Source organism: Bos indicus, chromosome 15 (assembly GCF_029378745.1).
Source record: "Bos indicus isolate NIAB-ARS_2022 breed Sahiwal x Tharparkar chromosome 15, NIAB-ARS_B.indTharparkar_mat_pri_1.0, whole genome shotgun sequence".
In the NCBI taxonomy this organism is placed as follows: domain Eukaryota; kingdom Metazoa; phylum Chordata; class Mammalia; order Artiodactyla; family Bovidae; genus Bos; species Bos indicus.
In genome coordinates, this window is record NC_091774.1 from 81,170,687 (window position 1) to 81,190,160 (window position 19,474).

The window sequence follows — 19,474 nt, forward strand, 5'->3', positions numbered from 1 at the left end:
GGGGCGGGGTCAGGCAGGGAGGAGGGGCGGGGTCAGGCAGGGAGGAGCAGCCGGGGCAGCCCAGGGCGGGGCGGGGCAAGGCGGAGGGGCGGGGTCAGGCTGGGAGGAGCAGGTCAGTAGAGACACTCAGCACAAGCCTGACAGCTTTCCTCTGTGAGGTCCCAGCTCTGCCCTACCTCCTGGAGGCCTCTGAGCCTTCCATGCCCGTAAGAAAACCTTGATTGCCCCAGAAAAATGCACGTATTCACACGTGTGAGCAACTTGGCAGGCGATTTCTTTCTGGACAGGATCCTCGATTTCTACGAATAAGGTGAAGTCCGCTCTCTGAATAGCAAATGCAAGCCAGAGGGCTGCCAGGGAAGCACCCTCCCCTCCCCCAGTTCTGCTCCTTTTATGGGAAGTTAACCTCCTGGGCAGTTTAGCCATCTTTTTTTTTTCTTTCTTTCTCTGCATTTATATTCGTACAGCATAGAATTCCAGGGCTTTGAAGACCTTGAAAAGCTTATCCCTGGACCTCAGATTGGGAGCCCCTAGAGTTAAGTAGGAAGAGCCCTCTCAGACCTCTTTTTGAGAGGATTTAGAGCTCATCATCTGCCTCTCACCCCCAAGGAAGGCTCAGGAAGATTTTGAGACTTGCCCAAGGTTACACGGCCCAGTGAAGAGGACATGAGTCCTCAAACCCAGGGGCCTGATCTGCAGCCACTCAGCAGCTGTCAGGGATATAGTCACCCACCCCCACCCTGATTGCTGGAACGACAGAATCAGAACCATGCATTTAGCACAATCGGATTTCTCGTTCCTCCCCTGAGAGCTCCCAAGACAGCTCTGCTATACTAAAAGGCAACGCAGTTTTGGATTTCCTCTCTCAGAGTCTGGGACAGAAAACACTTGTTCAGCTACGAGATGTTCCTCGTGCCGTAGGTGTTTCTAGCGATCGTTTGGTGTTGGAAACGTCCCCACCGCAGCTTTCATAAAACTCGGAAATCTGGCGTGTATTCCGCCTCCATGTTGCAGCTCAGCGAGCTCTCGGGCCGATTGACAGAGACAGAATCGAACGGCACCCTTGGCTTTGAGCGCGCTTTCTGCAATCTGGATTTTTTCTCCTTCCAAAAGCCGTAGAAAGTGTGATAAAATCAGTCATTTCCATCATTTCTGCAGAAACACGTGCAGGTCCTCTCGGCTCCGGGCTACGGGTTGGAATTCTCTGTCCTCTGATTTCGTCTCTGCTTCCTTTAGCTTACCGTGAGAGGCAAGGCAGTTAGAGGGACCCTGAATTCATCCAGCCCTTTCTCACTCCCGTGTCTATCCACCCGCGCAACAGCCAACAGGATGGGCAGAGGCTACTGGCTGGCACTCCTGGGTGCTCACTCATGAGCCTGGGACTTGGCAAGTGCCCTTTGGGGATTACCCCGTCGACTCTGAAGAGGGAGGATTTTATAACTGGAAATCTGAGGCTCATAGGTTGCGTCTATCTGCCCCCCGACTACACAGCAAACAGTGCTGGAGCTGGAATCTGAACTCTGGCAGGCTGACCCCCGAGCTCATGTTCACGGCCCCAAGTACGCTGGCAGGACTGGTGTGGTCACCCCCATTTTACAGATGAGGAAACTGAGGCCAAAAAAAAAAAGATCACTCCCAGTATCAAACAGCTAGTAACTTGGCTGTCTGGTGTATTTTCCAGCTCTGTGTCCATTGACCTTTCCCTGCCTTGTTGAAGATAAATTAATAATAGTATTTTTTAAAAAAGAGATCCAATACACCATATTTTAAATGTCTGCCTTTGCTGTTGATTAGGTTCCTAGAACGTGAATCAATCGATGTAACCTGGGACTCTTCTCGCAGGGGAGGAGTCCCTGCCTGCTGGAAGGATGTTGCCTCAGCCCCATGCAAGGAGTCTGCCAGGAGATTTTTTCCCGTCAGTATAAAAAATCAACTGTAAAAGTATATTTTGGCTGGCAAAATTACTTCCCACCAGGCAGAAGCTTTGCTGAGAATGCCACCTCCCTCACTCAGACACCCAAATTCCAGGCCCAGGTTTTCCCTCGCAGGTTCAACCGGATCCTGCACGTTCGTTGCTGTTTTTCCTGCTGTTGTGACAGTTACGAGTCCCTGCTTTGGGAAGGAGTTTCCACCACTCCTTGGGAGATGGATCATTTCTAAACAGATGTCTGAGAGCTTCCAAGGGATTTGTACATGATGATAAAAACCCTTCTCCATTCAGTTTAGTGACTGCAAATATCAGCTCAGCGTGGGAAAGCACCACTCAGGGTTGAAGTGAAGGGAAGTGAACGAAAGTTGCTCAGACATGTCCGACTCTTTGCGACTCTGTGGACTATACAGTCCATGGAATGCTCCAAGTCAGAACACTGGAGTGGGGAGCCTTTCCCTTCTCCAGGGGATCTTCCCAACATAGGGATCGAACCCAGGTCTCCCGCATTGTAGGCGGATTCTTTCCCATCTGAGCCACAAGGGAACCCATTCAGGGCTGGAGCTGTCCAAAGGTGAGCTGGGCAGCTCCCACCCGTGGGGCCTCCCCCTCACTGGAGGTGTTCAGGCAGCAGCAGGAGACCCGTCCAGGCTAAAGTGGGGAGGGCTTTGAGGCTTTCTTTTAACCTGCAGTTACAGCGTGTGCTGGGCTTTGTGGCTGACCTGGAGAGAGCAGGACCAGTTCCTAGGATCAAGGAATTTTTTTTTTAACTTTTTAAAAATTTTATTTATTTTTAATTGAAGGATAATTGCTTTACAGTATTAGGTTGGTTTCTGCCAAACATCAGCATGAATCAGCCATAGGTATATATACGTTCCCTCCCTCTTGAACCCCCCTCCCGCCTCCCTCCCCATCCAGCCCCTCTAGGTTGTCACAGAGCCCCGGTTTAAGATAACTTTATCTGTTTATTATTCTTGGCCGCACTGGTTCTTTGCTGCGGTGAGTGGGCTGCTTGCTGCAGTGGTCTCACGGGATGCAGGGCAGGTGGGCTCAGGGGTCGTGGAGCACGGGTTTACTGCCACATGGGTTGTGTGATCCTCCCAGACCAGAGATCTGGTCTGGTCTGGTCTGCCCACACGTTCCCTGTGTGGGCAGGACGACTCCCAACCATGGGACGCCCAGGGAAGACCCAGTCAAGGAATCTTTAATCTAGTAGAGACAATAAACCTGCACTCAAATAACGAGAATGTTTACACACACACACACACACACACACACACACACACACACACACACCACACACACACAGATCTGGTGCTGGGGCGAGCCAAGAATAGTAAAGGCAAAATAGAGGGCAAGCAGAAGGAAGGTCCAGGCGGTGGTTCGGGCCTTGCCACAAAAACTCAGTGTGATTTCTTGGCAAGCCCTCGTTCCCTCTGCGGGCCTCAGTGTCCCCCTCTGTAAAATGGGCTGGATACAGGAGACTGTCTCTAAGCCCGATTCAGTCTGTGTGGGGGTCTGGGGAAGGGCTTTGGAGACTCAGGCCGCTGAAGCATGCGCTCTTTATTTGTAGACCTGTGATGTGTACCCTCCCCACCCCGAGAATGAAGCTTCCACACTGCCCTGCAGCAGCACCTCTGACAAGTGATTTATTACGGTAGCTGACGCTCATAACTTACTCATTGTTGCTGCTGGAGAGGCAGGAGGAAGTACGCGTGTGCGCACGTGTGCGTGCACACACACACACACACACACACACACACACACGCAAGCTTCTCAGTACTGTCAGGCCTCAGAAGTGTCTGATTCAGTCCTGTGCTGAGGGCATCCTATCTGGCCACAGAACAGGTGTCTCTGCGAGGGGCCTGGCGGGAAAGGCCCCTCTGAGCCCCCAGCTCAGCTGGGGTTTGTGAAGAAGCACACGCAGGGCTCCCACCCCTGGCCCCCAAGTCAGTGCAGAGGATGGAGCCTGGAACGGGCCACAGCCGCACAGCGACCCAGCTCCAGGTGGGACCCCAGCGAAGCGGCAGCAGCAGGTGGAACTCACACCCCACCTTCTGCTTCCCGCCCGCCGGTCCCCCGCCGGTGCCTCCCACCCACCAGCCCCCCACTAGAACCCAGGGAGGAGTCGGGGCAGGAAGGCAGCCTGTGGAGGTCGGAGAGCAGAGACTGGGTGCTGGGGGGCTTCCCTGAAGTTCCAGTGATTAAGACTCCGAGCTCCCAGTGCAGTGGGCGTGGGTTGAATCCCACTTAGGGAACTAAGATCCCTCCTGCCTCATGGCGCAGTCATAACAGCAGAGAGAGAGGCTGGGTGTTAAGACAGGTGACCCTTCAAACAGCTGGGCTCCGGGGGCCCCCTGTACCCCGAGGCCCAGCCCTGCCAGTCGGTGCCCCTCTCCCAGGCTTCCCCCGGCTTCCCAGCTCAGCACAGGCAGGTGTCCGGGGTCTCTTCTCCCCCCGATAGTCCTGGCATCATCGTGTCGGAGCCGCACCGTGCTTTCCTCCTCGGCCGCTGTGTTTTTGCAGGCACCAGCTGAACGAGCTGCTGGCCTGCTCCGAGGCTGCAGCCAACCCTCCCTTCAAAGCCTCTTCTCGCAGGGAAGCGGCAGCGGGTGGGCAGGGAGCTGCGGATTCCAGAGGCACCATTTGGATCCCAGCTGTGTCCCCTTGCTGTATTTCCACGGTGCATCTGGGGAAACTGAGACCCAAGCCCTGAGCCCCAGGTTTTGTAGCTCATCCAAGTGGCAAAGCCAGAATCCCAGCCCAGGACAGTCTCATTCCAGGGCCCCTAAGCCACCAGCTGCTCCATGGAGCTGCTGTCGTGAGAGGCCTCGATGAAATGACGGGTGTGGAAGCCGCAGGCCTGGTGCTTAGCGGGAGAAAGTGCTGCACGTATAGTACTTCCTACACTGTTCCCACCAATAGCATCTACTTCCCCACCCAGCCAGCTGTCAGATCTAAATGTTTCTGCTGGGGAGAGAAAGCCTTTGTTCCTGCCTTGTCCTAGCTCCACCTGACGAATGGGGAGAAGTCGGTAGGAGGAAACTCGGAGGCCAACCTTGCGAAGCTCCACTGTGAGATGTCAGGAATCTCAGAAATCCATTTACCCCTCTAGCAAGCTTTTTCCCGACTCCTTGCTGAACTGGGCAGCCCCTTGGGCAAAGAGAGACGGGGAGATCCGGCTTGTAGTTAATAGTCCCCGGTTAGTGTTTTAGAAACTATTTCTGTGTTATCTGGCCACAGTGGGTCTTTGTCGCCACACGCGGGATCTTCATTGCGGCCCACGGGCTCTCTAGGTGACATACGGGCCCAGGAGTTGCACTGTGGGCTTAGTGGCTCTGACCGGAGATCAGACCTGCGTTCCCTGCATTGCAAAGCGGCTTCTTACCCACTGGACCACCAGGCAGGTCCCGATAGTCCTAATTATTGGCTACAGTCTGGGGTGGCAGGTACTGGAGCAGAGGCCTGGATCCCAGCAGAGACAGGAAAGGCAGCCCAAAGGGTGTTACAGCTTCAGTGCTGCACTTGTAAGCCAGCATGTGCACGTGCTAAGTTGCTTCTGTCGTGTCGGACTCTTTGCCACCGCGTGGACTGTAGCCCACCAGGCTCCTCTGTGCCTGGGATCTTCCAGGCAAGAATACTGGAGTGGGTTGCCATGCCCTCCTCCAGTGGATTGTCCCGACCCAGGGATCAAACCTGCATCTCTTAGGTCTCCTGCATCGGCAGGCGGGTTCTTTACCACTAGAGCCACCTGTGGAAGCCAGGGAAGCCAGCACGCTGGGCAGGGCGGGGGGAACAGAGCACTGATTTGTACTGCTTGCCGATTTCCGTGGTGTAAACGCACCACCGTGGTCAATTTCGAGCCAAAGCACGCAGCCCCTGACCTCGGCAGTGGGAAGAGAGACACAGGCGGGCTCCCGGGGCGAGGTGCACCAGCCAGGGCTGCTTCCTCTCTGTCCTCCACCTGCCAAGTCGCTGAGCTTTTCAGGACGCAGCATCCTGCCCTCAAGAGGGCCTGCAGACCCCTCAGCCAGGAAAGCTGCCCAGCTCCGGCCATCTTACCTCTCAGCCCCCCGCACTTCAAGTCTCAGCATCCCCGTCGCTTTCGCAGGGCGCCTTCCTTGACCCGCCAGCCTCCATGCCGTGTGCTCGTGCATCCAGCTTTCCCTGAGTGTGGGTCTGCGCGGCTCGTTCCTGTTTCCCTTCCTCACCTGAGAGCAGAGCTTGTCGTGCGTCAGCGGTGCCCAGCACCACGGCTGGCGCGGAGCAGGGTGCTCTGAAGAGCTGTGGGGAGTAGAAGTGCCGGCCGTGCAGCTGGGCCCCGCGGGATGAATAGGAGTCTGCGCGGTGGGGAACGGGAGGAGAAGGGGCATCAGGGACAGAGGCACAGAAGTCGGCGTCCACGGAGCGTGTTCAGGGGGTCCAGAAAGCAGGCAGCGTGCTGTGCAGGCGATGAGGGGCCTCTGGGGGTGAGGCTGGGACGGCAGACCTGGGGCTTGGCGTTCCAGGCCGAGGAGTTGAATGCAGATACCGTCCTCACTGACTTCGTTTCCTAGCCAAGAAGACCGGAGCCAGAGAGGCAGGAATCAGAGGACTTGGGGAAAATCAGGGCTCAGCCATGGAGTGGGGCTTCCTGGGTGGCACTAGTGGTAAGGAATCTGCCTGCAATGCAGGAGACATGAGACGAAGGTTTGATCCCTGGGTTGGGGAAGATTCCCCGGGAGGAGGGCATGGCAACCCACTCCAGTATCCTTGTCTGGAGGATCCCATGGACAGAGGAGCCTGGCGGGCTACAGTCCGTAAGGTCACAGAGAGTCGGACACGACTGAAGTGACTAGGCCTGCACGCAGGTATGGGGTAGCTCAGCCCTTTCGTTTACCTCTCTGTTTATTTTTTTATCTGTTGGCCACATCACATGGCTTGTGGGGTCCTGATTCCCAAGCAGGAGTCAAACCCCAGGCCCGTGGCAACGAAAGCACCTAGTCTGAACCTCTGGACCGCCAGGAATCCCATGCCCTTCTCCTTTTTCGGTGAGGTGGCTGGGGTCCTTCTTTGGACGCCTCATGGCTCACCAGTGCTCTTTTTAAATGTTTTATTCGTTATTTACTCATTCAGCCGCTCCGAGTCTCAGCTGTGGCACGTGGGATCCTAGGGTGCGGCATGTGACCTCTTCGTTCGGCATGTGGGACCTAGTTCTCCCTCACCAGGGGTTGAATCTGGGCCCCCCGCAGTGGGGGCACGAAATCTTAGCCACTGGCGCACCAGGGAGTCCCCTCGATTCTGTGGTTTCACTTTGCCTCGTTCTCAGGATGAGGAAACAGACGTGCCTTGAGCACTCACGATGTCCATCTGGGCACCATCCCGTCTCCGCCCTTCCTGCGGCTCTTTTCAGTCTCACTTATCGACCAAAGCAAAAAGCTCAGAGAGCTTGAGAGACTTGCCCGGGGTCCAAAAGCTGGTTAACGACAGCCGTGGACCCACACGCCCATCTCCTGGACTTCCTAAGAGGGTTTGTTTCTGGCAGTGTGGTGTCCTTGGAATTCGCCCTCTGTAATCTTGAATGACTCCCCAGTGTTAGCTCATTCTTTGTTCTACAAATACTTCTTCCCTCTGAGCCTCAGTCTTCTGAGCTGTGACGTGATGGTGGTGGTTTAGTCGCTAAGTCGTGACCTACTCTTGCGACCCCGTGAACTGTCGCCCACCAGGCTCCTCTGTCCATGGGGTTCTCCAGGCAAGAATACTGGAGTGGGTTGCCATTTCCTTCTCCAGGGGACCTTCCCAAGCCAGGAACTGAACCCGGGTCTCCTGCACTGCAGGCAGATTCTTTCCCAGTGACTGAGCTATGAGGGAGGAGTTTGTAGTAGTCAGGGTAAGTACTGCTAGCTGCCTTAACAGGCCCTGCAGCTCAGTGGCTCAGCAGAGGCTTATGCCTTGCTCAAGGCCCCGTGCCCTGTGGGTCAGGGTGGGTGGAGAGCTGTGTCAAGTCCTCTGGGGGTCCTGCCACCCATGGGTCAGCCTCCTCTGGGGCCTGAGCTCTCCCCTGGCTCCTAAGCACCCGGCCATGAGGCTGGGAAGGATAAGGAAGGCACACGGCTCTCACAAACCCCAGCCCAGTGGTAACAGCCATCACTTCCCTTCACTTGTCTGTTGACAAGAACTGGTCCTGGGGGCCCAGGTAAAGGCGAGGGGGCTGGGAAACCCGGTCCAGCCGGATGCCAAGACAGAAGATAACCCCTAGCCTGGTGCGCAGGGAGCCTGTCTCTGCCGCAGGGTGGGGCCAGATTCCGTGATTTGCCCCCACAACTGCAGCCACACGGAGTGCAGAAGTCAGGACGCCTGGGTCGCTCCCACGTCTGCAGCCGGGGCCTCCCGTCACCCCCCGGCCGAAAGCCGTTCCTCCTCCCGCCCTCCCGGGAGGAGAACCCATCCCTGCCAAGCCTCCTCCGAGGGCGTGTGGGCGGCGAGATAATGATCTGAGCGTGCTTATTGCCTCTTGGAAGGCAGGTGCTGGAGGGGAACCAAGTCCGCTTTGGTTCTTCTCTCTGTTCTCTTCACATTCCTTCCCAAGATAAATTTAGCCAACCCCGCTCTGAGCGGCGGTACCCAGGATACCGACTTCTTGTTCTCCGAGCCCATGTCAGAGCGTTCCCCACGACTGCGGCCGTGAGCCAGGGACGCAGCCCTCAGGAGCGCGGTCCCGGTTCCGGCCCTGCGCCCGCCCGCCCGCCCCATCCCCAGCCCTCAGCTGCCGCTCAGACAAGGGCCCTGAGTGCTCCAGTGACCTGAGACAGAACTCAGAGCACAGAAGGGCTTTCAGATCTGGTGCTCTGTCCTTCCCAAAGAAAGGCAAGAACAAAAGAGTAATTACCGCCACTTAGCGCCCAGAGGCAAGATAGCTCCGGCTGAAAGCACAGACTGAGGAGTTGTAGGCGTGCATCGGAATTCCAGTTCAGGCAAGCGACCTTGTCGACTGTCTCTCCATCTGCAAAATGGGCCAACACTGCCTTCTTCTTGAAATTTCCCTAGTAGCTCGAGAGACGTGTATTTTTCTGCTGCTCTGTGAATGTGGGTGGGGAGATGGAGCTGGTTCATACGTTGCCTTGGGCCAACCTGAGAAAGCCACAGCAAGGACTTTCTGGAGCCTTCTGCCCACGCCAGACCCTTCTTCTGCAAACTTCCTGAACTCTCCTGCGAGGTCTGCTGGCAGAATTAGGTTCTGGGGCCTCTTCATTTTTACATTGATGATTTCCTTTCTGCTGTTCGTCCTATTCTCTTACAGCTGGTGTGGTTCGAGTTTGGTGCTTTTTGCCTCGCTCTGTAAAGCTCTCTACCACCTCCACCCAGACCACACTGACCCTAATTTTCTTTTACATATTTCTTTATCTGACTGCACCAGGTCTAGTGGCGGCAGGCAGGATATAGTTCCCTGTCCAAGAATGGAGCCCCAGACCCCCTGCACTGGGAGCGCGGACTCATAGCCTCAGGACCACCAGGGAGGTTCTGATACTTACCATACTTTTGAGGATGAGGTAGCTGCTGCCGTATTTCCTTGTCCTCCAAATCTTTTTTTTTTTTTTTTCCTTTTCGGCCACACTGCACATTTTGCAGGACCTTAGTTCCCTGACCAGGGATTGAACCTGGGTCCCAGCAGTGAAAGCACCAAGTCCTAACCACTGGCCAGCCAGGGAACGCCCCCACCAAGGCTTTGCCCTTGGGGTTAAGTGGCTGCCCTTCTCACAGCCTCCTTCCCAGGCCTGGGTTTGTTCTCCCTCTGGGTCTCAGTGTCAGGAGGACCCTTTTGTCTCCCCAGCCTCTCCCTCCAGCTGCAGAGCCCCTGCAGGAAACACACGCCTGGCTCAGCCTCCCCAGAGGCTGTTTTCTCCCCGAACCCCTTCCAGCCTTTCCAAGGCCTCCGTCAGCAGACAGGTGCTTCCCTCGGGCACAGGCAGAAACCGAAGGTGGGTCCCCTCCGGCCACGCGCCCTCCTGACCCAGACAGAGCTCTCCAGGCCCAAGCTTCCTGCTTGTAAAGTGGGGAAGGGAAGGGCCGGAGTCCCAGGAGGGAACAGTCAGGGCTCTCAAAAGGGGCAACTGCATGGAGGCACTCTTTGCAGAGGTAGGCAGGCTGCCCTGCGGGCTCTGGGCCTCAGGGGGGAGGCCAGCCTGGTTAGAGGCCCCGCAGAGGAGCTGGGAGACAAAAAGCACCCTGCCTGTCTTCCCTTCACCCTCTGGCCACGCGCGGGCACCTCCCACTGGCTGGACCAGCCTGACCCGAGGGCAGGGGGCTGGGCGGGAGTGGTCTCTGCAGAGAAGGACAGAGAGGACATCTGACACGGAGGTCAGGTCAGGAGCGCGCCCACCTCAGAGGGTGGGCTCAGGGTCACCCCTCTCACTGACTGACCTGCAGAGGAGGCCTCAGCACACCCGGGTTATAGACGCCAGAAGTGAAACCTCAGGGGCTGAGTCCCAGGAAAGAGCCCACACCTGCAGCCTGTGGTGGTGGAACCAGGATTTAAGCTCCTTTCTGTCTGACCCCGGAGTTCCCAGAGCTGATGTGCGTGCTGGCTGCGTCCTTCAGTGGTGTCTGACTCTTTGCAATCATACGGACTGTACCCCGCCAGGCTCCTCTGTCCACGGAATTTCCCAGGCAAGAATACTGGAGCGTGTTGCTAGCTCTTCCTCCAGGGGATCTTCCCGACCCAGGGACTGAAGTCTCCTGCACTGGCAGGCGGATTCTTTACTGATGGGCCACAGGGGAAGCCACCCAGCCAGCAGTGGCAGTAGCCGGCATTTACAATTTAAAGTGGCTCTTCCCCCCCACCACACGTGACCTTCCCCCCCCCACCCCCACCCCCGCCCCACCCCATGATCCTTCTGTTATCTGTCCCCTTGGGCTCAGCACTTCACCCCCCCCCTCGCTGGACAGTTTGGAAAGCAAACATCCCTGGGAGGGGCGTCGTGTCAGTCGCTGGACACTTCCAGGGACTGAGCTTCTCAGCTGTCCTCTGTTCTGGGAGAGGCCCGGGAAACGCACTGGCTTTAGAAACCAAAAGATAAATGAAATTCAAGTCCTTGCTGACAGTGAGACGGCAAGTAGACCCCTTCACCACCACAGGTATCCCTAAATGGTATGATACCCACCTCACTGTGTTCAGTGAGAATGAAATGTGATCACTCTGATCAGTCTTCCGCGTGGTTCCGGGCACACAGCAGAGAAAGCTCAGAGAGCGAGTTCTTGAAAAGGAGTGGAGGAGGGGCAAATCCAGCATTAGGTCTCGGCCAGGTGAGTCACCCTGGACCAGTCATTTAACCCCTAGAGCCAGTCACACCCTTATCCCACTGGCTTATGAGATTCAGTGTCTAAAAGCATTTACTATCATCATCATCTCAGCCACCCCTGTGTCATGAGGGATCTTAGTTCCCTGACTAGGGTTCAAACCTGCATCCCCTGTATTGGAAGCACAAAGTCCCAACCAGTGGACCGCCAGAAAATTCCTAAAAGCGCTTTTTAAAGCCGCTCTACAGAGCACTTTCGGAATCAGTGTATTCCTTCACAGTGTCGGCACCAGGGAGCCTCTCCCCAGGCTTTCTTTGTTCCAGACCCTGTTCTCAGCCCCTGACAAGTGTGACTTCATTGTTTTCATAGAAGGACTTCTGTATTATGCTTACTAACAGATGAAGGAATCGACTCTCAGAGGTTAGTGACTGTCCCAAGTTGGGCGGCTGGCAAGTCGCAGAAGCAGGCTTTGAATCCAAGCGGGCCGAGACGCCCACGGCAAGGGGCACACCCGCCTGGGAGAGGACTCCCAGAGAAAGAGAACCGCGGAAGCCTGGAGTCCAGCGGGGCTCATTGGCCTCCACGTCACACTCACTTAGAGGAGTCATTCAGAAGGCAGCCTCCCGGGACCTAGTCCTGAGCTGCTGGTTCTCTGGGTTCAGGGCCGGGCCTGGAATCTGCCTCCTTAACAAACCCTCCAGGTGATGGCTGTGCAGGCGGCCAGCTGACCACACGGGGAGGACCGCGGCCCGCCCCACCGTCGGGCAGGGCTGGGCTGTGAACGAGGGCTGCAGGGCTCCAGGGGACCCTGAGGGTTCAAGCAGGAGAGACGGGAGCCCGCAGCGAGCCTGCGCCTTCCCCTCTGGCCTCCAGGTTCGCCAAGTACTACAAGATGGACAACGGCAGTGAGTACCGCACCCTCCTCAAGGCTTTCGGCATCCGCTTCGACGTGCTGGTGTACGGAGACGTGAGTTCCGGGCCGGGGGCGGGGCGAGACCAAGGCCCTTTCCGGGCCCGCCGTCGGGGGCGGGTGCTGCGGCTGACCCGCCCAGCGACCCTCGCTGGTCACATTTCTGCGGCGGGGTGGGGGTGGGGGCGCCCACTGGTCCCCCGAGAGCCTTCTGGGTCCACGGCCGCCCTGGCTGGGAGTCCAAGTTTAGCCTCAGGCCTCACCCGGCTCTGCCGGGCGCCCTGCGCGCTCACCTTGGTATTTGTGCACCAGGCTGGCAAGTTCAACATCATCCCCACCATCATCAGCTCCGTGGCGGCCTTCACCTCGGTGGGAGTGGTGAGTGCGGGCCCTCCAGGCTCGGTCTCGCCCGGGGCGCGGGGTGGGTGGGAAGCAGGCCAGCCTGGAGAAGGAGGGGGACGCCCTTTGCTGCCTGGAGCCATCCCCTCCGCGCTGGGCCAGCATCTCCTGTCCTGACCCCCACGTGGCCAGCGTCCCCCCTGTTACCAAGTCCGAGTTCCCCATCACCGTGAAGGTGGCGGGGTTTGGGGTGGTTGGGGGAGACCCCAGGGTTCCCAGACCTGAGAGCCGAGCAGGCGCAGAGCCCGCTCCCCGGAGTCGGGAACAATGCCCCCGCCCCGCCCGTCCCCCGCATTCTCTCGGCTTCTCCCGGCGCATTTCAGGGTGGGCCCACCCCCCGGAGCTGTGGAGGTGGGTCCCAGAGACAGAGCAAAGCCCTCGAGCGTTTTCCTAAAGGAAGGTCAGCCGGGCAGCTCTGGAGGTCGCGCCCCACCCCCAGGGCAGTCCTGCCCCCGCCCCAGCTTCCCCCCACCCTGCCCCCGCCCGCAGTGCTCAGGGCCGCCCGCTGTTCCACCAGGGCACCGTCCTCTGCGACATCATCCTGCTGAACTTCCTCAAGGGGGCCGACCAGTACAAGGCCAGGAAGTTCGAGGAGGTGAGTGGTGGGGTGGTGGGGGGGTGGGGGGGAGGAGGGAGGTGTCCTCTAGAGGGAGAGGGAACGGGGCAGGGAGGGAGCTGGACCCTGGACTGTCCTGGGTCCACGAAGGGGAGTTCACTGGGCCTCAGTGCACGTCGGGTGTCTGAGGGGCGTACCTTGGCCGAGCGCGGGGTGTGGTCATCGCTCTCAGCATCCCCACCCACTCGTCGTCCCTCGGGGGTGGGCAGACCCTGCTTGCCTTGGGGTTCGCTTTGCCCTTTAGCTGCATGGGAAGAATCTTGGGGTCACATCCATCTGCCCTCGCTCTCCTCGGACCCGGCCGTGACCCGCGACGGCTGAGTCCGCCACACGGGGGCCCACGGGAGGACCCCAATCGCGGTCAGAGCCCACTCACACCAGCCTTTCTGCCTGCAGGTGAGCGAGACCACGCTGAGGGTCCCAGCCTCTGCCCATCCCGGGGACACCAGCGACCAGACCACGGAGGAGAAGCAGTCCACAGACTCAGGCGCTTACTCTATCGGCCACTAGGGCCTCTCCGTGGCCTCTCCCACCAGGCCGCACGCTCAGCCTGGGGCGCCCAGCCTCCAGCCGGGAGACCCAGCGGGGCGCGGTGGGGATGGGAGGGGAAACAGCTCTCATTTCTGCTGCCCACCCACAGGGGCCACAGCCGAGGCCTGGGTCTGACCGCCCCGCCACCCTGCAGACAGGTCCTGTTCCCACGAAAACCCCCGTCTCACCTGCACCCCCTGCCTCACCCCGCTCTGCTTCCCCAGACCCCCAGGGCGGTGGTACCTGGCCGTCCCCCTTCCAAAGAGTAAGAGATAAAAATAGGAATAACCATAGCCCACAGGAGCCCAAGTGCCAGGCACCTTCACACGTGTTAGCTCATTTACTCCTTAGAATAGTCCTGCGAGGTAGGTATTAGGTTCCCTTTTCTGAAGATAAGTGGAGGCTCAGAGAGGCTGAGTCGTTTGCCCCGGACACACAGCCAGGAACAGCCAGGAATCGAGAGAGCTGGGATTTGGACCCGGGTCTGACTCACTTCATCACTCCCACCCCACCAGGAGACAGGGCACACCAGAGGCATCTGTCTGCCCTTCCCCTTCAGCCTCCCGGACCTTGACCACGATCCCGTTTCCGCTTCCTCACGAGGGCGGCCCTTGCAGTCCCCAGCAACTCAGGCAGGCCCCGTGTCAGACGGGGGTGCAGGGTCCCTTTCTCTGACTTAGGTGGATCCCAGACGCAGAAGGAAACAGGAGACGTAACCGTCGGTGAATTTTTCCTTCCCTCACCTCAAGCCGGAGAAGGGAACCTTCTTGTTTTCTCTGGGACCCCCACAGGGTCATACACATGCAGGCCCCTCACTCAGGAGCCCAACTAGGCACCTACTCCCCTGCCCGGTGCAGAGTGGGCTTCCCCACCTGGCGCCCTGTGCCAGGAGGTCAGCGGGTCTTCTCCATCACATGGATGAAAAGGTCGGGTGAGACCCAGCACCCCGTGAGCAGCCAGTCAGCGGGCCTATCCCCGCGGGGCCCGAACGAGGTGGTCGGCCTTGTGACATCAGAAACTAAAAGGGCTTTAGGGACCCTCTTGTCTGATTCTCTTCCTTACAGATGAGCAAACCGAGGCCATGGGAATGGCTCGTCCGTGGTCCTGCAGTTAGCAAACCAGAGGTGTCCTGCCGCTCGGGGCCGGGCAGGGGGGAACCAGGAGCGGACACGGGCAGCCTGGCTGCCTCCCTGTGCCCAGTCGCCCCCTTCCTTCTGTGTTAGGGGCCCAGAAAGGTCACCAGGGGCAGGTCCAGCTAAGCATTACGAAGCCTGTGCTAAGTCACTCAGTCGTGTCCGATTCTTTGAGACCCTGTGGACTGTATGTAGCCCACCAGGCTCCTCTGTCCACAGGATTCTCCAGGCAAGAATCCTGGAGTGGGTTGCCATGCCCTCCTCCATGGCATCTTCCCGACCCAGGGGTCGAACCACGGTCTCTTACATCTCCCCCTTTGCTGAGTGGGTTCTTCACCACTAGCGCCCCCTGGGAAGCCCTTATGAAGCCTGAGGCATACGCTCTGTGAGTCATCTTTTGGAAAAGACTACAACATGAGGCATGGGAAGGGGCTCGTGCCACTGAACAGCTCTGGAGTGGGAGATGCCGCAGAAAGATGGGCACCCAGGCCAGACCATGAGGTCTTAGCCGAGCTTGATTATACGGGGAGGGCTGGTCCCTCCAGAGAAGGTGCAGGGAAATGGGGGTCAGGGCACCTGAGGGAGTCGTTTAGGAAGGCCCGACCCCTGTGACCCCCACCGCATGGGGAGAAGGGGTGAGATTTCCCCGCAGGGGGCCTGTCGCCCCTTCTCCTGCTCTGCCTCAGTCCAGCCCCTGTCCTCAGGATGCTGGGGTGACACTTCCCCAGGTACCAGCCAGAGGAGGAGGCAGCGTCCGGAGACCTGAACAGTAGAGGGATCAGTGAAGGCAGAGCTGACCTCTCCAGCCAGGAGCCCCACCCGCGTTCCCGGTGAACCCAGCTCTCAGGAGGCTGGGCCAAGCCTGGGGTTACAGCGGTGTTTGTTCTCTGATGAGGGGATGGAGGCGGCTCCGTCCTGGGGGCACCCTCTCCTGCAGCCCCTCCCTTCCCTCCAGACTGCGACAGTCCTACAGCGCCTCTGCCCATCCCAGGCCAGCACGTGTGGACGTGTGACCCTGATGTTGTCTTCCCCACGGCCGATTAGGTCAGGATTCCCTGTGCAAGACTCAGGGCTGGCATCAAGAGCAGTCCCAGTACTGACTCACCTCGGCCTCATCACGTGTGCTCAGCACGCGCGTCACTGACTCCGCCCCTAACCCGGATAAGCTTGCTGCCCCACCCACCCCTGCGCTGTGCTCATTCGTGTCCAACTCTCTGCGACCTCATGGATTGCAGCCCACCCGCTTCCTCTGTCCACTGGAGTGGGTTGCCATTTCCTTCTCCAGGGGATCTTCCTGACCCAGGGATCAAACCCCCGTCTCCTGCATCTCCGACATTGGCAGGCAGATTCTTTACCACCAGTGCCACCTGGGAAGCCCAGGCTTGCTGTGAAGCAGTGAAGTCGCTCAGTCGTGTCCAGCTCTTTGCGACGCCATGGACTGTAGCCCACCAGGCTCCTCCATCCATGGGATTTTCCAGGCAAGAGTACCGGAGTGGGTCGCCATTTCCTTCTCCAGGGGATCTTCCTGACCTGGGGGTCGAACCCAGGTCTCTCGCATTGTGGGCAGACACTTTACCATCTGAGCTACCAGGGAAGAGCTTGCTGTGGTTTGTCATTAGCCCTGATAGAAAAATAAATTTGCAATATGTGGGCATTTGAACCAGAACCCATGCTCATTCCTAACAGCTCAGCAGCAAAGTTTACATTCCGTGATAACCGGCCATCGCCAAGCAGTGGGTTAAATGAGCAGTAGCCTTTGTCTAATTCAACTTTCATTCTGTTGAGGAAATTGAGGCTAAGGTTTAGACTAAAATGGTAGATCTGGGACTCAAACCCAGACCTTTGTGAACCTGGAGTCTGGGGTCGCGACTTGCGTGCCACATCCATCTGGGGAAAGTGAAGAAATTTGTTGGCCCCTTCTTTTCTATATGTTAGGCAAAAACAGTTGCTGTTGCTGCAGGAACAAATCGTGAAATCTCAGAATGTTGTGCAATGAAGTAGGTCAGACAGCCCTTCCACTTGGTAGCTATGCCGTCTGAGACATGTGAACCCCCAGATCACTACAGCAAGGGAAGTGAGAACTGGAAGGTCATGGGTGACCATAGAGGGTCATTTAAAGGCCAGGCCTGGGACGTCCCTGGTGGTCCAGTGGCTACGACTCCACGTCACCCAATGCAGGGGGGCTGGGTTCAATCCCCGGTCAGGGAACTAAATCCCACACGCTACAACTAAGAGTTCGCGTGAGCAATGAAGACCGAACACCCAGCGTGCCACAACTGAGACCCAGTGCAGCCAAATAAATAAATGAATATTTAATAAGCAAACAAATAAATGCCAGGTCTGGCCTTTGTATCACTTCCAACGGCCTCTCAGTGGTCAGACTCAGTGCTGTGCTGCAGAACCCAGCTTTACTTCAAAGAATACCGGGGAAATATAGGCTTCCCAGGTCCCCAGGAAAAGAAAATGGTGAACACAGTACTCTTGGCTTCGCTGGCTCCTTGTTAATAGCTCTTCTTCTCCACAACCCCTCCCCCCAACATGTGTTCTAACGGTTACACACATTTTTCCCTTCTGTGTTCCTTCTCACAAAACCTTTTTCTTGGCAAGTTATCAATCAATCTCCTGGAGGTATTAACAGACAACACACTCAGGAGTTTCTTCTCCTAAGAATATTTGCTTTTTAGTCAAGGATTTCAAAGGTGAAAGGCCTTAAACAGGCAAGGGAAAGAATATATAATGGTTGAACTTGAGGGTGAATAAGAGACAGGACTGGATACTTGAAGCACATCTTATCTACTACCCTGGCCTGCCTCAAGCAAGCTTCAGTCTGGAAGGATCTGAGCCCTCCTGCCATCCCTTTCTCCTCCCCTCCTCCTTCTCTGACCTTGGCTGGTCGTATATTGGGACACTGGGATTAGCTAGAGCCCATTCCCAGTCAAGGAGATAAGTGAAGGCTGAGAGGAGGGAATCTGGGTTCCCTGGTGGATCAGACAGTAAAGCATCTTCCTGCAATGTGGGAGATCTGGGTTCAGTCTCTGTGTCAGGAAGATTCCCTGGAGAAGGGAATGGCAACCCACCCCAGTATTCTTGCCTGAGAATTCCCATGGAGAGAGCGGCCTGGTGGGCTACAGTCCATGGGGTCACACAGAGTCGGACACGACTGGGCGAGGAGCACTTTCCCTTTCACTGCCATTCAGCAAGACCCAGGAATACCAGTCCCAGAGCCTCCTGTGCAGAGATTAGCCTTCTCTCCCTGCCATCCCGCCCCAGTGCTTCTGCTTCTTTTAGAAGGACAGTCTCAAGAACCAGCTTGTTGGACTTCCCTGACAAAGAATCAGGACCTCGCTGATAAAGATTCCCTGGTGGCACAGGAGATAAAGAATCTGCCTGCCAGTGCAGGGGACACAGGTTTGACCCCTGTGCCGGGAAGATGCCACATGTGGCGGAGCAACTCAAGCCCATGCGCCTAGATCCTGTGCTCTGCAGCAGGAGGAGCCCCCGCAGTGAGCAGCCCAAGCACCACAGTGAGGAGTGGCCCCCGCTCACTACAACCAGAGAAAGCCCGTGCACGGCAGTGAGGCCCAGCGCAGCCAAAACGAGGTAAATCAATCCTAAAAAACAGAATGAGGCTGTTGCAGTTTGCAAAGCAGGGACATGGGTGTGACCTGACCCCAAAGCAGCTCCCCTTCCCTGCCCTTGGAGAGACTGAGATGCTGGATTAGGAGCCTCCTGACTCAATCTCCATGCAAGGCAGATGGACAGACCCCTCCGCTGAGGACAGGCCTCTTCACCCCGAGGCAGTCCCCAGGACCCAGCCCTGGTGCGGTTAAGGCAACACCAAGGCCCATTCTCCTACTTCCAGAGGCCTGCTCACGTCTGAGAGCCTCAACCCTGAGGTTCAACACCAACCACTTCCCCTGCGGGTCTCCCGTCCTGTCTCCTCCATCAACTCCAGCACCTTTGCAGGCAGGCACAGCCTGCAAAACTGGATTCTCTTAAACATTTGTCTTCTTTGTTTCTTTTGGCGGCCCTGGGTCTTAGTCGTGGCTCGTGGGGTATTCATCGCGGCACGCGAGCTCTAAGTTGCGGCAGGCATGTGGGGTCAAGTTCCCCAGCCAGGGATGGAACCTGGGCTTCCTGAATTAGAGAGCATAGTCTTACCCTCCGGACCACCAAGGAAGTCCCCAGACCGTGCAGTCCTAAGACTCCACGTCTCATCCGAGGCCTGTACAGATAGATACACACACAGATACTCACACAAGTAGACCTGTATGCAGATCTGTTCAGACACACACTGACGCGGACACACACTCCCAAACATGCTGCCCAAAGACACAGTGGTGCACATGGAGGTGTGCGACACGGATCAGGTGTCTAAGGTACAAAGTGACACAGATACACACACTCAGGGATGTACACGGACATACGAGCATCTCCATAGAGATGTAGAAAATGTGCACACAAGCAACACACAAATACACGCTGACTCACACAGATTTGTGCATATTTACAAGCACAGATTCACATATACACAGACATATACAGGTGTATGAAGACTACTCATGCACACACCAAGACACCCACACACCCGTGTACACAGGCGCCCCAGACATCCTTGAGCACGCTCCCTGGGCCCCACGGAGAGCCACACCCCCAGGAAGTCTCTCTCACTCTCTCTCTCA

General features: G+C 57.2%; 1 protein-coding gene across 1 annotated transcript; it reads left to right on the forward strand.

The window, feature by feature from the left end:
• Nucleotides 1-125: 125 nt before the first annotated feature.
• Nucleotides 126-16,452, forward strand: LOC139187395 (P2X purinoceptor 3-like). The gene is made up of 5 exons (XM_070804273.1): nt 126-310; nt 12,077-12,170; nt 12,426-12,491; nt 13,030-13,107; nt 13,525-16,452. The coding sequence occupies exons 2-5, from the start codon at nt 12,096-12,098 to the stop codon at nt 13,636-13,638; spliced, it is 333 nt and encodes a 110-aa protein (XP_070660374.1). The 5' UTR covers nt 126-310; nt 12,077-12,095; the 3' UTR covers nt 13,639-16,452.
• Nucleotides 16,453-19,474: the final 3,022 nt, after the last annotated feature.

Bases quoted from the DNA above. Each gene is read 5' to 3' on its own strand.
- LOC139187395 (XM_070804273.1), top strand. From the start codon at position 12,096: ATGGACAACGGCAGTGAGTACCGCACCCTCCTCAAGGCTTTCGGCATC. The intron at 12,492-13,029 runs GTGAGTGCGGGC...CTGTTCCACCAG, and splicing joins CCTTCACCTCGGTGGGAGTG to GGCACCGTCCTCTGCGACAT. The intron at 13,108-13,524 runs GTGAGTGGTGGG...TTCTGCCTGCAG, and splicing joins AGGCCAGGAAGTTCGAGGAG to GTGAGCGAGACCACGCTGAG.